Source organism: Monodelphis domestica, chromosome 5, assembly GCF_027887165.1.
Source record: "Monodelphis domestica isolate mMonDom1 chromosome 5, mMonDom1.pri, whole genome shotgun sequence".
In the NCBI taxonomy this organism is placed as follows: Eukaryota; Metazoa; Chordata; class Mammalia; order Didelphimorphia; family Didelphidae; genus Monodelphis; species Monodelphis domestica.
This window is the reverse complement of record NC_077231.1, coordinates 150,218,760-150,239,692: the sequence shown is the minus strand read 5'-3', so window position 1 is coordinate 150,239,692 and position 20,933 is coordinate 150,218,760. Positions and strand designations below refer to the sequence as shown.

Here is a 20,933-nt window from a genome sequence, read left to right as displayed (position 1 = left end):
AATTAAGTACTGGACTTATTAAAGACTTGGTTTTTCTGAACAATTCTTAGTGCAAGTAGGTCAACCTAATAATATTTCTTCTTTTCCCTATAATGTATAGTAGATGAGATAAATTTGTTTATCTCTGGAAAGTAAAAATTGTTTTCTTTAAGTGTGTGTGCTCATGTGCACACGTGTGTGATTTCTATATTTCTATGCAGGGTCCTTACGACAGGGTAAAAATACTCCAAAGTTCCTTGGATAAAAAAAAAACCTATTAATAAAAGTTTTATATATGAAGCAATGGACTTATTTGAGCAATGGAATTTCTTTTGTTGTACAAATGGTGCTTTTGGATGAAAGTTCTCAAAGCCTGAAACCACTAGCATGTTTTTGATTAATTTCATTTCTTCACACTAATCAATTCCTGAGTAATTTAATAGCAATGCATTTTTTCTTGTCCTCACTCTTAACTTCTTCCTTCATTCTTTTTTAAATTCCCTTTTCTCCCCTGGCTTTGTAAGCATTTTTCTTATAAAATTGTTTATTGGATTTAGAGCTAGAAAAAACTTTAAAGATTATATAGCCCAATCCCTCATTTTACAGGTGGGGGGACTGAGGTATAGAATTATAAAAGGACTTCACCAAGGTCTTACAAAACCAGGAAGCTCCACATAGATTTTTTTTTTTTTAATGTGGAGACTTTTCTACCAGACCCTTATACTTTTATCATAACAATGATCTCTCCAATTCTGAGGACAGCATTTACCTGAGGTCATACAGTAGAGGGGATTGTATTTGCTGAGTACAATTGTATATTGCTTTACTAATTAAAGAAAGAGGGAATACAAGAGATCAGCCCTAGGCACAAGTCACACCAAGGAGTTTCCTTAGTTTTTCTGAAAATCTAGTTCATGAGAACTTTGGCCATTTCTCTTGCTGCTATCTGACTCTAGCTATTTGTGAAATACTGCCTCACTGAACTGAGTTTCTGATCTTCCTGGTAGGTTTCCTAGTTTCAAAGACTTACCTTACTATCTGCTTCCCTTTTCACACTAATTGGATTGGATCCTGTCATGAGTATACTAATCTTGAGAATCATGGTGTTACGGGGGGTGAAGAGGTGCCCCCCTGGGATTCAGGAAGGATACCTTTTGCAAGAATGCAATACTCCAAAACATAGTTTAAAAACAAAAAGTGAAATTTATTAATTTAGGAATGTTGAGAGTGGCCAGGAGGATAACAAGGTGGAACAGCAAAATGGGGAGAAGTTTTTTTAGGAGGATAGCATGGATGGAAAAGCTGTCCCCCTGGGAGGACAGTATGGACTTAAAAGCTGTCTCCCAGACGACATCAGTTCTGGGGATTTTATACTTTTTACAACAGAGAGTGTTAGTCACTCATGCATTTGGTGACTTGGGGTGATCATCTGATTGGGGTCTGCCAGGAGACATAAAGATTCCTTAGTTTTAGGGAACAGACAGATGTCTAACATGTAGCCTGATAGGATCGAGGTGTAGCCTGGAGGTGCATCTCTCTGTCCATCTTAAATCTAGAGGAAAATCAAAGGAGGACAATCATCTCAGGACCCTAGAGGGGTCCTTGGATGTTTTTAGACTCAGAGTCACAAGGATGTAAGGGAGCAAGGGAATTTCCCTGATGATAGCTTGCCTGAGTTTCTGGGGGTACAATGCCCATGTCACTGGTTCTAGCACTTTTTCCTCATTTCCCTTTGCCCTCTCAGCCAACAAATCACCCGGAGAGAGAAAGTTTATACCTCTGGAAATGATACACAAGTTAAAAGTAATCAGCAGAGAACAAGCTTTTAAAAAACATACAGTTGAAGTCAGAATATAAACCCAAGGATTTGGAACATAACTCACTATTTGACAAAAATTTCTGGGAAAATTGGAAAACAGTATGGGAAAAATTAGGTTTAGATCAACATCTTACACACTATATCAAGATAAATTCAAAATGGGTAAATGACTTAAAAATAAGAGTGAAATCATAAATTCGGTGAACATAGAATAGTATACCTGTCAGATTTATGGGAAGAGAAGGAATTTAAGACCAAGCAAGAGATAGAGAATATTACAAAATGCAAAATGAATGATTTTGATTATATTAAATTTAAAAGGGTTTGTACAAACAAGATCAATGCAACCAAAGTTAGAAGGAAAGCAACAAACTGGGGGGTGGGGGGTAGGGATTTAAAAACAAATTCTCTTGCAAAGGTCTAATTTCCCAAATATATAAGTAAGTCAAATACACAAGAAATCAAACCATTCCCCAATGTTGGTGGGGAGGTAACAAAATTGGGACACTAATGCATTGCTGATGAAGTTGTGACTTGATCCAATCATTCTAGAAGCCAATTTGGAATTATGGGGAAGGGTTTTACAAGAATGCTTACCCTTTGATCCAGCAATACCACTACTGGGTTTTTACCACAAAGAGGTAATAATGAAAATGCTGCTCTATGTCTTTTTTATTCATATAGGTCCTTTCCCCTTTTCCTCTTTAGAGGATATATCTAGCAGTGGTATCAACAATTTAGTGATGTAGGGAAGGAAGTATAGTTCCAAGTTTCCTGAATGGTTAGGCCAATTCACAGCATCACCAAAAGTGAATGCCTTAGTGGAGCTATCCTTCCTCCATCCTCTCCAACAACTGCCATTTTCATATTTTGTTTTCCTTGCTAATCTAATTGATTTGAAGGATAAGCCAAAAAGTTCCTTAAATTTGAATTTCATTTATTATTAGTGATTTGGAGCAATTTTTCATATGGTTTCTTTATTTGAAAGCTCTGTATTCACATCTTTTGACTATTTATTGAAAAATGACTTTACACATTTAATTATATTAGCTAACTATGTATTTTGGACCTTAAAACTTTATCAGAGAAATTTGCCACAAGGATAATTTTTCCCAGAAACTGTTTCCCATTGAATTCTAACTTCATTGATTATACATGGTTCTTGAGTTGTGCCATGAAGGAAGTTAGGAAATCTAAGCAGTCATGGTGATGAGGGAATGCATTCCAGGCTATTGTGGGGGCAGTGTATACAGAGGAACTGAGGTGGAAGATAGAATATCATGTCCAGGGAGCAGCAAGTAGGCTAGTTTGATCAGAATATAAAATGCATGAAGAATTCAAAGAAGCATGGGAAGATAGATTTTGAAATTTAAATGCCATGCAAAGGAATTTATTTTATCCTCTGTTTTCCTCAGGTTCCTCATCTGAAAAATGGTTTATTATTATACAATAGCATTATTATTATTATTAATATTATTATATGATTATAGTACCTACTTCCCATAGCTTCCACAATAAGCACTGTATAAATGGTGGTGGTGGTGGTGGTGGTGGTGGCAGCCAGCATCAATTAGGAAGCTATTGTAATAGTCCAGTAGAGATGTGATAAGGTTTTGAGCTAGACCAGTAACCTGATGAATGGAGAAAAAGGAAGAGTGAAAGTGAAGAATCAAAGATTATTTCAAGCTTTTGTGAAAGGGAATGTTTGGATTGTTGAAAGATTTATGCAGTTTCCAAATTTAATCCAGCTGGTACTCTTAATTCCTATTCAATTTTGAGTACAGCTTGATGAACTAGCTCAATTTTTCCAGCTGTATGCCATAGTCTAGGTTTACCTTTTATCTATTATCCTTTTTTTATTTTTAAAACCCTTATCTTCCATCTTAGAATCAATACTGCATATTGGTTCCAAGACTGAAGAGCAGTAAGGAGTTGGCAAAGGGAGTAAAGTGACTAGCCCCAGGATCATATAGCTAAAAAGTGTCTGAGGTCATATTTGAACACAGAACCTCCTGTCTCTAGGACTGGCCCTCAATCTTCTGAGCCACCTACCTGTGCCTTATCCATTCATTATTCTTTGTAAATTCATAGATCTTATTTGAGTAGCTCTAGATCTTGTTAAGGAGGTTATGTAGTATTCTGGGCATTGATGAAGTCAGAACAATGTCATCCATAAATAGGGTCATCTGAAGGACCTCATCATCTCTAGACATTCCATTACCATTGGAGTACTGCTCAAAACAATCTCTGTCATGTTGGTGAATGCCTTTGATAGTCATCTGTTTCTCTATTTTATGACTTGTTGAATAATGATAAGCAAAGATATTAATAAATTCACTTTTATACAGATACTAGAGAAAACAGAAACACTGTTTCATCTTTTCCATTTCCTATTTGTTGTCATTTGCTTTCATATATATACTTGGGATAATCTGATTTAGTGGAATCTCCAATTTTCAATTCTATTGCTTTTCACCATGTAGGGCTAGGACTTAAAGTCTTCTACCACTCTCTCAAGTATTTTGCAAATGCTTGTTGTCTAAGCCACTATTGCCTTTCCTTGGCTTCCATGACTTTCTATTTTGCATAAGGGTTGAGTATTTAGTGACCTTGATGAATTAAAGCAAAGACCAAAGTCAAACCCAAAGCAGAAAAATAATAAGTATAAGATGAAGAGAATTATAACTTCATTAAATTGTTCTATGACTTTCTTTGTCCATTTTAAATGGAAGTGTTGCTCTTTCTTCATCTACTTTTCTAAAGAAAATTTCAAGATAGATTAGAGGTTTGTAAAGTGCTTTGAATTCCTCAGAAAAAAGGCATTAAAGAGAGAAAAAGGAAAGTGTACAAGGGAAATGGAACACTTGTTAATAGATTTGAATGAAGTTGATGACTTTATCGTGGAAATAGGAAGCAAATATAAATTTTTTTCCAATTGTGATTCTATATCACCATGCCATTATTTTTTTTTCTTTCAGGCTTCATATTTATCAAATATCTTCTAAGCTTTCTTGAAATACTGACTTAATGATACTGCAGAAAAATGTCTGAAAGTTACTAGTCCCTATATCATTCAGCAAAACATCCAGATTTATCTTTGTACTGTATATCTCTGTTAGAGGTTCTGCTGAATTGTGTGAGTTTGAACTCATGAATATATATACACAGAGCTAAAAATGTTTGGAAATATTATAGACTTTGATTTTTTTCCCTTTGTTTTTTTCCTCCCCACAGGGGACATTTAAACTGGCTTCAGCTAGATCGCAGAGTGTTGGAACATGACTTCCCCAAAAAGTCAGGACCTGTTGTTTTGTACTTCTGTGTCAGGTATGTAGAGAGTATTCACATTGCTGCATATATTTTCACAGAAAGTTCTGGAAAGGTGAGGGTGATAACAACCATAAAGGAATAAGAGTTTCTTGGTTCATAATTAGAATATTCATCTAGTAGCTACTACATGTATTATGTATATCTATACCCATATCTATGATGTACACCTACAAGCACGTATTTGACTTTTAATGCCAGGGCAAGGAAATGGGGATGGTATTAATATATTATATTATGTAAATGATCTTAATGTATATTTTTGAATTTCAGTGCAATTATGGAAATACAAACTAAGTCTATAACCCTTTTCCATTTTGAGGTAGAGAATATTACTGGGAATGTAGGTTAAACAATTCAAAATAATAGTCATGATTTCATTTCCAAATATCTTAAACCCTACTAATTTAATTATAATTAACATATTATAACACTTGAATATAGAGAACTCTAGAGTTTATATACTACATAATGCTAATGTTTCTCTTCTTTTAACATGTGTCCCCACATTGCCTTCTCTGAACCTTTGTGTTCCCAAATAAGAATATTTCTTCTGTTTGATTTATGCTGTAGTGATAGGGAAAAAAAAATGCATGACAAAATATCCACAATAATTGGAACTGTGTACTTCATTAAACCTTTGACAAATGTTCATTGTGTAGTTGCAAAGAACTTTATTATGCATGATTAGTTAACCTTTGCAACAAACCCTTTAAAATTGGACAGAATTATCACCTCCATTTTACAGAAAGCTTTGTAGTGTCAGGGAGAGGTCAAGTATGTAAATCAGTCACAGAGTCAAAATCAGAAGTCTCAGCTCCAACATCTCTTGTTTTTTGCTTAGCTCAGGGAACCATTCATTGCCTCTTTCTACTTACAAATAATTTGGAGTGATTATGGAGACTTTCAAATTTTAGACCTGTTTCTTTAAATATTCCAAATGTTTGTTGAATTCAAATGCACAATAATTTCCAACCTCCACATTTTCCAAGTTCTTTTAAAACATGATAACAGAGGTTCAAATAATGGAAACATAATTAGCATAATAATTCCCAACAGGAAAAAGTATAATTCAGAAATCCAAAGGGATGTAATTTTAGTCCCAACCAGCCTGACAATTCCAAAAGTGCACTAAATGGTCTTCAATCTAAAGAGTATATCACATAATAAATCTGTTTTACAAGGTGCAGTATGTATCCTTTATCCCAGCTGGTAAGGTACATTTAAACTAAACAGTTGATGCCTTTTTGATTTGTTTAACAGCTGCTTACATTTCAGAACTAATCTTAAACATTTCTATCACTGATAGGAAGGATTTCAGTATTATGATACTCTCAATATTGCCTATCCTTTCTCAAATTAATGGAGAGGTAATCATGTAATGCAGAAGGAGAAATTCTCCTGGGAGAATTCTATCATCAGGTGACTTCAGTCAAAGTAAATACAGACCAAATTTAGGCAATTCATTATTTGTGGATAGAATGAGAATATTTAACACTTATTGACACCCCCCCCCAACTTGTAAGATTGCTATCCACCATCTGCAAAATACTCCACAGATATTAACCATGGAAATAGAAAACATTTTGGTTATTGCATATAGAGACTCCTCTCCACACCCTTCTTTTATCCCCCAAGGGTCTGTTATCAACAAGGAACTGGGAACTAATGCTTCCTGGGAAGTTTGAGGTTCACTAAGATTGGTAGTGCAAATGTTTATCCCTGAGGCCATGCTAACTACCAGGAGCTGACTTCTCACCAGTAAACCAGGCTATACCAGAAGAAAGTGTGAAAGTAATATAGCAGGCTGACAATTTTGGAATAACTAGAGGTCAGAATTTCACAACTCTTTTCCACTGGTTGTATGCCAGACTCTACTAATCATGTAATATATTCCCTATACTAGCAACAGTGAAGAGCTGAGCACCAGCCCATTACTGGTTCTGAGAAGACAGTTCAGAGTGCAGGGGAAACTAGGACAATAGTATGAAAATTTTGTCCACTAATCCCACTCCCGACATCTTTACTTGAACTATTGCCTATCCTTTCATTTATTCAACCTATACAATTGGTTTTTTTAAGTATAGATTTTTATATGTAGCCCTTTTAACTTCATTTTAGTCATTTTATCCTATCATTCTGGCATGCTGAAATAAGTTTTTTTGGATTTTGACTATCTCCCAGTGTCATCAAAGCTTTGTGTCATTTTTCAGATTTAATAGGCAGGCCATCTACCCATTCATTTAAGGCAATGATAAAAATACAGTCTAGGACCAAGGTCAGTTCCCTGGCATAATCCAATAAAGATCTTCCTCCTTGCTTACATGCCAATTCATTATTATTGTTTCATTTTGGAAAGATTCCCCAGCAAAATTGATATGTTTTTCTAATGCTGACTACATACCATATTCTTTATCTAGGGACTGGCATAATGCATTATCTCCATGAAGATTCCAGATGTTGGAGACTGTTTAAAATCAGAAAAAAAAATTTCTCTCCAAGCAGGATATTTCCCAGTGTATTCCACCTGACCTTCCTTATCAGGGAAGTTGATGGAATCCATTCTATTTAACCCAAATATCTACAGCCTCAGCCTAGCCATCCATTAAACATGTATATCTTAAAAGCAGTTTGACTCTAGAGAGTCTTGTAAAGTCACTTCTGCATTGGTTTAAAGAGATCTATATAACAGACCCAGGCTCTGATCAGGTGGTGAGTGGCTTTTCCTTTGCCTTAGTGAGAAGGGAAAATTAAATCACCCTTATAAAAGAGGAAAGTGGAAAAGATCAAACGCCTTAAGCCAAGCTTTCGAAGCTTATAGAATATAAATATTCCCACATGTCTTTATTGGATACCATCCCAGGATGGCTTTTTATTTGGCATATGTATACTCTTCCACAAAAATACGTTCTTATGACATGTTTGTGAGATGAAATAGAATTTTCATGCCTCTACAACAGATTAGGAAGCTAAGATGCCAAAAGGTTAAGTAACTTGAGTAGTGAAATGAGTCAGTAAAAACCTGAAATTCAAACCCTCTTTCCAGTATTTGAAATCAGGTTATGCTTTTCCAACCATGGTACCTTCTCAGGGTATCCAAAGCCAGTGACCACTGTTGAGTTTCTTTACCTGTAGAATGAATGGATTGAAACAGAAGTCAAGTTCCATCCAGACCTAAATGTATTCGTCCATGAAAAAGAGTGTGTAGAATATTTTTTCATTAATTTTTCAGGTTTAGAATTCTAGGTATACTCTATAAATTCTAGACGTCAGATTCTAAGTCTAGAATCTAGATTTTCATTGACTTTTCTAGGTACCTTTTCTTTGGACTTCTTGCCTCAAGAGTCTCCCCTCTCCAGTCCCACATAGCTGTTAAAATGATATTCTGAAAGCACAAGCCTGACCTGCCACTTCCCTGCTCATTATAGTTGCCTCCAGTGACTTCCTCTTGCTTCTAGGATAAAATGCAGTCAGGGTTGGGATGAATTCACCGTCTAGTTCCAGCATAACTTTCCAGGTTTATTATATATTATTGTCCTTCATGTAAGTCCACATTCCAAACTAACTGGCCTACTTATTGTTCCTTGTCCATGATACTCCATTTCCTGCCTTTCAGCTTTTGCCAAGACTTTTCTCCAAGCACAAATACATCCTCCTCTCATTTTTGCCTCTTAGAATCTCTGGCTTCCTTTAATACATGAAGTCTTTAGGGCAGCTGGATAGGTGGTACTATGGACAGAGAGGTCAGGAGTCAGGAGGACCCATGTTCAAATTTGACTTGTCACTAGCTATATTATCCTGCACAAGTTACTTAACCTGGTTTGACTCAGTTTCCTCATCTATAAAATGAGCTGGAAAAGGAAATGGCAAGCCACCCTAGTATCTTTATCAAGAAAACCACAAATGAGATCAATAAGTCAGACAAGACTGAACAACAACAAGAACATATGAGGTCTTTGCTCATTTCCCAACTATTTGTGTCTATTATTTCCACTCCCCCCACCTCCATACATACACACAAATTACCTTTTTGTATTTACCAAACACACACATAAACATGGAGTCTATATGTGTTTTTCCCCTATGGAATGAAATCTCCTTGAAGATAGGGATTGATTTGGGTTTTTATTTGTAACCTCAATAACTAATAAAATGCCTGGCATATAGCAAGTACATACTTAATGGTAACTCATTGGCCTCAAAAGGTTCCAATACCTCAGATTATTGGTAAAATAACAAATATTCCCCCAAAGTCCTTATGGTAATTATTACTTCAAAAGAGCCATGAGATTCATTAATGGAAAGTGACCCATAAGAGCTTATCACCAGCCCTCCTTCTGATGAAGAGTGGCTGAGGAAAGTAAGCTTCAGATCAAGGAATCAAGACCCTAGAGCTTTAATTCTAGCTCTGATCCTGATTTTTTCCCGGGTAGCCTAAACCTCATTTAGAAAATGAGTATCTTGAAAATGGGGATAAAGAAACAACCAAAGCAAGTTTTAAGTGGAAAGGCTTGAGGCATTAACATCTCATCCTCCAGATGGAACTGAAAGTCTCTTTAATAATAGAGAATGTTACTAGAAGGGAAGAATCCAGAGCAAAAGCAAGGGCTATGTAAAACATTCATTTGCCAACCCAAGGATGCTATGTCATTAGGAAATTTGCTATTTTATTTACTAACTCAAAGATGCTAAGTCATTAGGGCTCAATTTTATATTTACAAATAAGAAACTTGGAGCTTCTCAATATAGAGAGAACCTATTGAGAGTTTACTGCCCAAAGCACTGACCACACCAAGAAAGTAAAAAAACGACCCTGCCTTTAAGAAGCTTACATTCTAATGAGGTATGCATCACTAGTTATACATAAAGTCATCTGAAAGGAGAAGGCATTAGCATTAAAGGGAAACATGTGAGGACTTCTCTCCACCAAGAAAGTGAGAAAAAAGATAAGATCTGAGCTAAGTCTTGAAGGCAGACAGAGACAGAGAAGGGGCAGCTTTCAGGTGAATAATGGGGCTATGGAGGACAGGCATGTTCTCCTTTATGTTCATGAACATCATAGGATTATAGATTTAAGACTGGAAGAGATTTTAGGAGGCATCTAGTCTAATCTTATCATTCTGTTAAATCAGATATTAAATCCCAAGAAAATACAGGACCTTGCCAAGGTTAGGGCAGCTAGGGGACACATTGGTAATAGCATGGGGGCTAGAATCAGAAAGACTTGAGTTCAAATGTGGTCTCAGACACTTACTAGCTGTATGTCCCTGGGCAAATCACTTAGGCTATTTTCTCAGCTGAAAAATGAGCTGGAGAAGAAAATGTCAAACCACTCTATAGTACTTTTGCCAAGAGTCAGACATGACTGAAATAACTGAACAACAACAAGTGGCGACATTATCTTGTCCCAAGGACCTGTCTTTGGCCCAGGTCCTCTGATTTCAAAGGCAGCACACTGTGGGGCTTCCCAACAATGTGTAGGAATGAAACAGGAGACTTGATATCAGGAAAAGAGTCAGTGGAATGGAAGAAGCAGAATTTTTCTAAAGGCAGTACAGATTATCCACAAACCTGTTCCATTTGGGTCTCTGGCACCCAAATCAGATCATTTTGTCTGACAACAAGGAACAATAGTTAGGCTTTTCCCCTTCATATTTTTTCATTTTCTACTCTTATCAAAATGGGACAAAGCACATAGGCAGAAGGACCAGAGAGAGGGCAGCTTTAGAAATATTAGATATGTCCAAATAAGTAAGTGATTTCTCATCCCATCCTTTACTTGTTTGTACATTGCATCCTCCTCCTTTTCTTCTTCCTCTTCATTACTTTTATTTTATATTCATGCATAAATTCACAATGTCAGAGTGTCAGAAAGACATGACAGAATATATTAATGGTTAGCAGAATGACTAGTGAACATCTTAAAAAGGAAGTGATCATTTTTTTCTCTACTATTGCTTAAAAAATACTCCAGAAACTTTCTGCTTTCCTCTACATTCTGTCCTTTTCAGTCTTTTCTTTTGATAAGTACTGTCAGTTTTAAAAAATATTGGACCAAAGGACTTCATTTCCTGCATTTTTTATTCTCCCTTGTCTTGCATCCCTGTGTTGTGTGCCTGTGTGGGTTTATTTATAAATTTTGCTGAAACCCACACTGCGGGGCTTTGGTGCTTTTGCTTTGGCTCTGCTCTGCTCACTTGGCTGAAGGAACCCCTTTTCTCTCTCACTTTGTTGTTATTAAATTCTATAAATTTAAATACTTGTAGTATTCATCCATTTTTAGTCTCAGTACCTAGACTAATCAACTAAACTAAATAGCATTCAAGTATCCATCTTTATTTGGTGCTCTGTTGGATATGGTGCAAAACTATATAGTTAGTATTAATAATGACAATTAGTGCTGTCTAATCTTCAGATCTTCCTTTACAATATTTCATTAATGTGGGTTAGGCAAGTATTATTATTGCCATATACAAAATGGAAAAAAAAACGAGGCACAGAGAGACAAATGACTTGCCTATGAGCATATAACTCATTAGTGGCAGAGACAAAAACTTAAATCTGAATTTTAATGCTCTGCTCTTTCTACTTTATTACATACTTTCCCTTTAGATTTTAAAAATTAAATCTGTTTTCATTGAATAATGAGCACTTTCTTAAGTCCTTACCATGTACCACATGGTATAGGGATAAGATTATTGGATTTGGTGGCATAGAAACTGAGTTAAATTTCTAAATTTACTACTTATGTGACCTTGAGCAAGACACTTAATCTCTCTGGGGTTCAGTTTTTCTTCTCTGTAAATAAGAGTATTGGAGGAGGTAAACTCTAAAGTTTATTCATTCTACAAACCCAGGTTTTTCCAACTCTTAATCTAACTCCCTAGCTACTATATACAGTGCCTTTCACTGGAAAACTTGAAAGAAAGGGAAAGAAAGCAAGAAAGAATGAAAGGGGTGAGGGAGAGGAAGGAGGGAAGAATGGAAGGAAGGAAAGAGGGAGGGAGGGAAGGAAGGAAGGACTTAAAGGAAATTAGAATCTAGTTTGGGACATCAAAAATATATACAGGAAAATATTTGAGAACAATAAATGTGCATCATATAAACAACTATGAGAATAATATGAAAGAGTCCCAATTCTACTTCTGTCTTCAGTTTCATCTCCCTACTATAAAACCATGTCTATTGTAGGAGATCAGTAGCTATTCTTTTAACACCTTCCTAAAGATGGAACTCTTTAAATGAAAATGGAATACCTTATAAACCTAAAGGTTTATAAGAAGAAACAGAACAATGGAAGGTGCAAAAACCTCAAAGTAAATAATGTACAGCTGTTTGTAGATGATAAAAATTACACAGATAAATGACAGTTGTTTTTCATTACTGTTCTGGCAATTCCTGAGTGACAGCAATGTTATAGAGTTGATTGGCATCATTCAAGGAGTTCATGGGCCTGAATTCTAAGAATCTGGCCAAAAGAAAATGGACATGGAATCTGTCTAATCAACTCTAGGAGTCGAATTTTTCAGTTCAAATTTGGGATAATTTCCACAGCTTTGAGTTCAATTCTTTTTAATTAGTAAGTCCAACTTAGTACCACTGTATCTCTGACAATGAACCTAGGGAATCAGGAAAATTAGTTAGAGACTACACTAAATCTCTTTCAATGTACCTTTTCACAAATAATGACCTAAAGTAAACAATTAGAGAAAATAGAGAAGCAGGAAAACTTTATCTATAAGGGTAGGATTTTTATAGTCACTTTTGTGAAAGACTTTCTCTTTTGACTAATATGATACTATCAATTGTTAATTAGAATAGCAGCAATTGCACATACTCTAAAGCAGGGCTACTTACTATGATATATTGTATTTGACCCTAGATGTGTGTTTTCTGGTAATATTTAGTTTTGTTGAAATTTTAAATTGTTTAGTTGTTTTAGTTGTTTAGTTGTTCAGCTGGAAAAATTAATTCAGATATTTCTTCCAGATCTCATCTTCTCCATGCCTTTCTGTCCTTCCCTCCATCCCTACCCAAACTCCTTTCTCCCTCATCTCTCTCTTTCTCCTCCATCTCCCCCATCTTCTCCTATTCCACCTCTCCTTCCTATCATTTAACACAAAGCAGATAGTCAAAATGAACTATTTCCATTTCTTACAAAGTAAGCTGTTCACTGACCTACACCCTTGAAATATAGATTCAGTGAATTACAAGTTACAAAGTAACTTGATGTCTATGCTGGAGAAGGAAGGAGAAGAGTAAAGGAGTTGTCCTATTGTTAGCTGGATGGTCTCAACTGCCAGTGCTAAACCTGGGCAGTGTTAAATCCATTTTAGCTATTTCTGCCTCCTCCTGGAAGAATAAGAAAATAGCACTTTGCAGTCCTTCAGAGCATCCTGTTTTAAGTGCTGAAATACTCTACTTTTAAAATGATCCTGCAACTTCTCTGTACATCATCGGGAGAGGGCAGATCTGTCTTCCAGGCAAATGAATTTGGGATCATGGCTCTATATCCCTGGCAGTTTAGGTAGATTGTCCTCAAAGAAAATTTATCAATCTATGAAGTCAGTAAGTTCTAATGCAGAAAGCACTGAGATTCCTAAACATGCCAAAGGACGCTACTCAGACTTATCTGGTGGAGGCATTGATTCCTACATGAATCTTTCATTTCCTTTGATTTACTATGGGAATAGATATTTTCTTTCTGAATTAGTTGAATCCTCATTCCTTTTCATTGGAAGAATAAGAAAATGGTACAACACTGCCACCTAATGCTAAAAAGAAGAATATGTTAAGAGGGTTAAATCAAGAACCTGGAACGGAATATTCTGCCCATAATATCAATATTTTCCTTCTTTCTTCTTCTTCTTTTTCTTTTTCTTTTTCTTCTTCTTCTTCTTCTTCTTTTTTTTTTTTTGACATAGCAGAGCCATAATACAGGTGGGAAGCTGTAGCATGGAATTAATATGAATAATTCAAGGTTACACAGCCAGTGTGTTCACTCTTATTACTCAGGATTTTCTAGTCTATTGATATAACAAAGACAAAGGAAACAGCTTTGGAGAACTCTGTCACCTAGATGATGATTTTTCTTGGATTTGAACTTGAAAAGCAATCTCAGAGGCAATTTATTACAACCTGAACCTAATAAAGAATGCTTCCATAATGTACCCCACAAGTGGTCATCCAACTTTTGCTTGAAAACTTCCCTGAAAGGGAATCTACAACCTCCCAAGACAGCACATTTTACATTTAGATAGTTCTAAGTATAGAGTATTATAATGAACATATAATAGACGATATATGAGCAGGTAGGTAGAACAGTGGATAGAATGCCAGGCAGATTTATCTTTGTGAGTTCAGACTCTAACTATGTGACGCTGGGCACATCACTAAGTCCTGCTTTCCTCAATTTCCTTATCTCTAAAATGAGCTGGAAAAGGAAATGGCCAATAATTTCATTATCTCTGCCAAGAAAACCCTAAACAGGGTCAGGAAGATTGAGACACAACTGAACAACAGCAATAGTTATTGGGTGGAAAAGACTTTAGAGATCACCTTGTCCAACCCCCTTATTTTAGAAATGAGCCAAGTGAAGCCCAGAAAAGTTGAAGCCTAAGATCATATAGTAAATGGCAGAGCTAAGAGTTGGTACTAGGTGTCATGTCTATAGATTTCCTAATATTGTCTCCTAATATTAAGCTTTTCTTTACATAAAAAATTAATTCATCACTGTTATGATTTTAACCTTTTGCTCCTAGTTTTGCTCTTAAGTATAACAATATGTCATGTTCCACGTGATACCCCTTACCCCAAGACTTTCCTTCTCGAGGATAAACATCCTCTTTTCTCACATTCCGTTATTGTATTTCTTCACTACCTTGGTTGTACTTCTCTAGACTTTCTAGATCTAAAATGTGCCTATCAGAGCAGAACAAAGTGAGTCACATGTGAGCTAATTTGAAGAAAAAACAGCAGGAGGACTATGTATACATTCCTAGTTTTGGACATGTGCCTCCCTTAATGCAGCTTAGATTATATTAGTTTCTTTGACTGCTATATCACTCTTTGGACTTACACTGAGCTTGTAGTCAATCAACGTCAAAATCCTCAGTGGTTTTTTAAATATAATCATCTCTCCTGTCTTATACAAATCAAATTGATTTTTTTTAATCAAGCTTAAGACTATATATTTCCTGATTAAATTTTATCTTCTTGGTTTTATCCCAATGTTCTAAACTGTGAAATTATTTTTGACTTCTTACTTGGTAAATGAGCTTTATCCCTAAGTTTTGGTCATCTGTAAATCTGATAAATGTGAAATCGCTGCTTTCGTACAAGTCATTGATGAAAATGTTAAGCTTCCCACACCAAGGGCATATTCCTAGGTACCTGCTGGAATTCTCCAACTGAGTTGATATCTTAATATTAATGACTTCTCTTTGGGTTCTGTTTAAATAGTGCAGAGAATAACAAGTGTCTAAAACAATAGGAAAGCTTAGAATGAGCTGAGGGTGCTAAGGAAAAACATTGTAATTATTGGAAATTTTATTCAAAACAATATTAGGGAAAAGAGAATGATTACTGCTTCCTTTTCTAAACATCCACTAATCATCTCTTTAAAAATAGTATAAAACTGAATCAAGCCCCTCTGACTTATAGTAAATAGATTCCATTTCTTTCCTTTTGTAAAAACAAAAAGAAATCTGAACTATATTTACCTTTTTTTAGCATTTCAGAATTGCTTTTATTTTTCATGATAACACAAACAATAATAGCTAGCATTTATATTGTACCTTATTGTTTATAAAGCACCTTACATATGTTATCTCTGTTGATATTTATAATCTTTTGAGGTAAGTGATATTACTATCATAATTTTACTGATGAGGAAGCTGAAGCTGAGGAAAGTTAAGTGTTTTACTTGCCTTAGGTCACATAGTTTATAACTGTGTAGGCAGGATTTTAGCTTATTGTTTTTATGACTCCCACTCTAGCTCTCTATCCATTGAGCTACCTAGCTTCGTTGTACTTAATTCCAACTTTATTGGTATAGTTGATTTAGCCTAAATATGAGATGATCTGATTAAAAATTTTCACAATCAAGCATGAATTAATGTAATTGAAAAGCACTAGATTTGGAGTCAAAGGACCTGGATTCAAATTCTAGCTCTAATACTTTCTACCTTAGGTTCTCTGGGATCAGTTTTCTAATCTACAAAATGACTACTAGATGATTTCTGAAGTCTCTTCTAGTTCTAAATCCTTTTGTTGTTGAGTTGTTTTAGTCATGTCTGACTTTTCCATTTGGGACTTTCTAAATCTATAATGCAATGTAAAGGATACAGGAAATGTTTTCAATCTTAAAACAAGAACCCAAATAAATCAAATTCACAAAATAGATGTTAGGAACATTTTTTTGAACAAGAGAGACTTTAGTGTATTTTTTTTATAACTTCTGGTTTTTTCATCACAGCCCTAATATATATTCAACATAAGAAAAACAGGCATCAATAACTTGACATTCCATTTCTGAAATATCATATTTTCCTGTCCATGGTTGTCATAAAACCAGCTTTAGGAGTAATAGACTTTATATAATAAAGTTATGGAATCATTATACCAAAATAAATAACAAGAACAAAAACAACTCTCAAAACATCATCTAGTAGGTTTTTTTTTATTTAGAATATTTTTCCATTGTTACATGATTCATATTCATTCCCCTTTCCCTTTCCCTCCCCACTCCTGGAGCTGAAAAGAAATTCCACTGGGTTATACATTTATCATTTTTCAAAACCTATTTCCATATTATTCATATTTGCAAGAGAGTAATTTTTTTAATGCCAAAACCCCAATCATATTCCCATTGAACTATGTGATCCATCATATGTTTTTCTTCTACATTTCTACTTCCACAGCTCTTTCTCTGAATGTTGATAGTGTTCTTTCTCATAAATACCTCCAGATTGTCCTAGATCATGGCATTGCCGCTAGTAGAAAAGTCTTTTACATTCAATTGTGCCATAATATATCAGTCTCTGTGTACAATGTTCTCCTGTTCTCCTCTCACTTTGCATGAATTCCTGGAGGTCTTTCCAATTCCTCCAGTTCATTGTTCCCTTGAGCACAATAGCATTCCATCACCATCAGATACCACAATCTGTTCAGCCATTCCCCAATCAATGGACACCCACCCCCCCCCATTTTCCAATTTTTTGCCATCACAAAGAATGTGGCTATAAACATTTTTGTACAAATATTTTTCCTTATTATCTCTTTGGGGTACAAACCCAGCAGTGGTATGTCTGGATCAAAGGGCAAGCATTCTTTTAAATCCTTTTGCTCCTAATTCCCACCAGAATGGTTGAATTAATTCACAATTCACTAGTAATGCATTAATGTCCCAATTTTGCCACAATCCCTCCATCACTTATCATTTTCATTTGCTGCCACATTGACCAGTCTGCTAGGTGGGAGGTAGTAACTCAGAATTGTTTTGATTTGCATTTCTCTAATCAAGTGGGATAAGTTTGTTTTTTTCCCCCAGTTTGTTGCTTCCCCTCTAATTTTGGTTGCATTGGTTTTGCTTGTACAAAAACTTTTTAATTGGATATAATCAAAGTCATTTACTTTACATTTTGTAATGTTCTCTATCTCTTGCTTGGTCTTAAATTCCTTCCTTTTCCATAGATCTGACAGGTATACTATTTTGTGTTCATCTAATTTATTTATGATTTCACTCTTTATATTTAAGTCATTTACACACTTTTAATTTATCTTGGTAGAGGGTGTGAGATGTTGGCCTTGACCTCATTTTTTCCCATACTTTTCCCCAATTTTCTCAGTAGTTTTTGTCAAATAGCGGGTTTTTGTTCCAAAAGCTTGGATTTTTGGGTTCATCTAACATCAGCTTGCTGAGGTCATTTATCCCTAGACTATTCCATTTCACCCTTCTGTCTCTTAGTCACAACCATATTGTTTTGATGATCACTGCTTTGTAGTACAGTTTAAGACCTGGTACTGCTAGACCACCCTCACATTTCTTTTTATTATTTCCCTTGCTATTATTGACCTTTTGTTCTTTCAGCTGAACTTTGTTATAGTTTTTTCTAATTCTATAAAAAAGGTTTTTGGTAGTTTGATAGGTATGGCACTGAAAAAGTAGATTAATTTGGATTGGGTTTCCATTTTTATTATATTAGCTTATCCTTCCCATAAGCAATTAATGTTTTTCCAATTATTTAGATCTAATTTTAATTGTGTGAGTTTTGTAGAGTTTTGTAGTTTTGATCACATAATTCCTGTGTTTATCTTGGCAGACAGATTCCTAAATTTTATATCATGTAGGGTGATTTTAAATGGAGTTTCTCTTTCTAATTCTTCCTGATGAGTTTTGTTGGAAATATATAAAAATGCTGATGACTTATGTGGGTTTATTTTGTATCCTGTAACTTTGCTAAAGTTGTTATTTATTTCCACTAGTTTTTAGTCCCAAAGGGTGATAATTTAGTTTCTTCATTGCCTTCTTTAATCCCTTCAATTTCTTTTTCTCTAATTGCTACTGCTAGCATTTCTAGTACTTGTCCCCACTGCAGATGATGGTTTATTATTTTGAGGAAAGACCCTTATATTCCTATACTTTCTAGTGTTTTCAATAGGAATGGGTATTGTATTTTTGTCAAAGGCTTTTTCTGCATATATTGAGATAATTGTGTGATTTTCTATTGGTTTGATTATTGATATGCTCAATTATGTGGTTTCTGGTTTTTAATCCACTCTGCTGTTTCCATTAAATAGATGAGTTCATCCCATTCACATTGTGTTATGATTACTAACACCATCATCTTATACCCTTTAGATCCTTCCCGATTTCCTTTTATTCTCTTCCTCCTTACCAATATTTTGCTTTCTGTCATTCCCTCAATTCCTCCTTCGTTCAGTTACCTCCCCACCTTTTTTTTTTGTCTTATTCCCCTTACTCAATGGGGTATGGAATTCCATTTCATTAGGGTAAGATAGAATTACCTACCCCACTGAGTATACTTGTTTTTCCCCCTTTGAGCCAGTTACAATGAGAGTAAAGTTTAAGCATTGCTCATAACCACCCTTATCTTCCCCTCTCTATAATGATTACAGATATCCTCTTTCTGTATAGACATAAAAATATTTTGACCTTAATAAGTCCCTTAAATTTTCTCTTTCTTATTTACCTTTTGGAGCTTCTCTTGTGTCTCATGTTTGGACTTGAAATTTTTTTGTTTAGGTCTGGCTAAAGGAATGCTTGGAAATCTTCTATCTTATTAAATGCTTGTTTTTCCTCTGAAAGAAAATACTCAGTCTTGCTGTATAGGTAACTCTGGGTTGTAGACCCAAGTCTTTTGCCTTTCTGAATATCATTTTCTATGCCTTTTGATCTTTTAATGTAGAAGCCATTAGATCCTGTGTGATACTGATTGTACCTCCATGGTATTTGAATGGCTTCTTTCTGGCTCCTTGAAATATTTTCTCCTTGGCTTGGTGGCTCTTGAATTTAGCTATTACATTCCTGGAAGTTGTCATTTGAGGATTTCTTTCTTGAGGTAACCTGTGAATTCTTTCAATTTCAATAATTATTTTTTGAAAAGGTATAAAAAGATACATTGTACATGTCTATGTGGACCCATATTCTGCAAAGGAAACAATTTAGTGGAAAGTAAATCCTGAAGCCAATGTGTAAAAATACATTTTTGTGCATGTGAATTTAAATAATTTCAATGTCTTTCATCTTGGGAAAAATAAACTTCTAAGAACCATCTGTACTACATATGTGTATCAATTCATTTGTCATATGGTAGGATATGCATTAGTACTACAAAGTTGGGAAAACATTCTATCTTTCTCTGGATATGTAGAAATCAGAGCACCTCCCCTCCAACCTTTGTAAAGAGACATAGTAGTGGTTTTAAACAGAAAAATGATTCCTTATTCAACTCGGAGAAAAGACATTCAATTAAACACAGTCCTTGGAGAGTAAGTAGTGAAGTCAAATGAATCTTTGCAGACTGCCTGTTGACCTAGAAAAGCACAAATTAACATTATCTATGCTGTATTATATTTTTATTTATTTTGTTAAATATTTTACAATTACATTTTAATCTCGTTTAGTCCAGGAATTTGAGTTTTTGATTTGGAGTATAAAGAATAAATTAATTCCAAACTACAAGGCAATTAGGAGGAAGAATGAAAAAAGAATTACAGAAATAACTGGCTGATGCCCTACTCTTACAGATTAGTGGGAGATCCATTGTCTCAGGTATCAGGAAACTCTGATGAAGAGATATGGCTATACTTGAAACAACAATATAGTTTCTTCCTAAAGAGACATATCATAAACACATTGAATCTTACAGTTTAAAGGAACCACAAGGGTCATAAAGTCCAATTACCTGCTGAGTAATTCCTACTACAACATCCCTGCATATTCTCGCTGCATTTGAAGACTTTCAGTAATGGAGAACTCATTACATCCTAAGGCAGCCTGTTCTACTTTTGGATAGCTCAAATTGTTAGGAAATGGGATTTTTTTTCCCCTCCATCATTATGTTGAGCTGAAATACAACTCTGTAACTCTCATCCACTGTTTCTAGTTTTGCCTTCTGGAACTGAGCAAATTAATTTAAATTATTCTTTCACATGACAGTCCTTCAGATATAGAACCCTATCTCTGTACATCTTTTCTACTGTCCTGACATCTTCCTCCATATGTCATGGTTCAAGTTTCCTTAATACCATAGATACTTTCCTTTAGACCTAGCAATGTCCTTCC

The 20,933-nt window shown here is 35.1% G+C and overlaps 1 protein-coding gene across 8 annotated transcripts in view; it reads left to right on the top strand.

The window, feature by feature from the left end:
• Positions 1-20,933, top strand: part of FRMD4A (FERM domain containing 4A) — a 743,442-nt gene that overhangs the window by 572,384 nt on the left and 150,125 nt on the right. For all 8 annotated transcript variants that reach the window (XM_056800843.1, XM_007503986.3, XM_007503982.3 and 5 more), the window contains one exon: positions 5,033-5,125. In XM_056800843.1, coding sequence (XP_056656821.1) covers positions 5,033-5,125 — 93 coding nt within the window. Of the gene's footprint in view, positions 1-5,032; positions 5,126-20,933 lie in introns of those variants that run through there.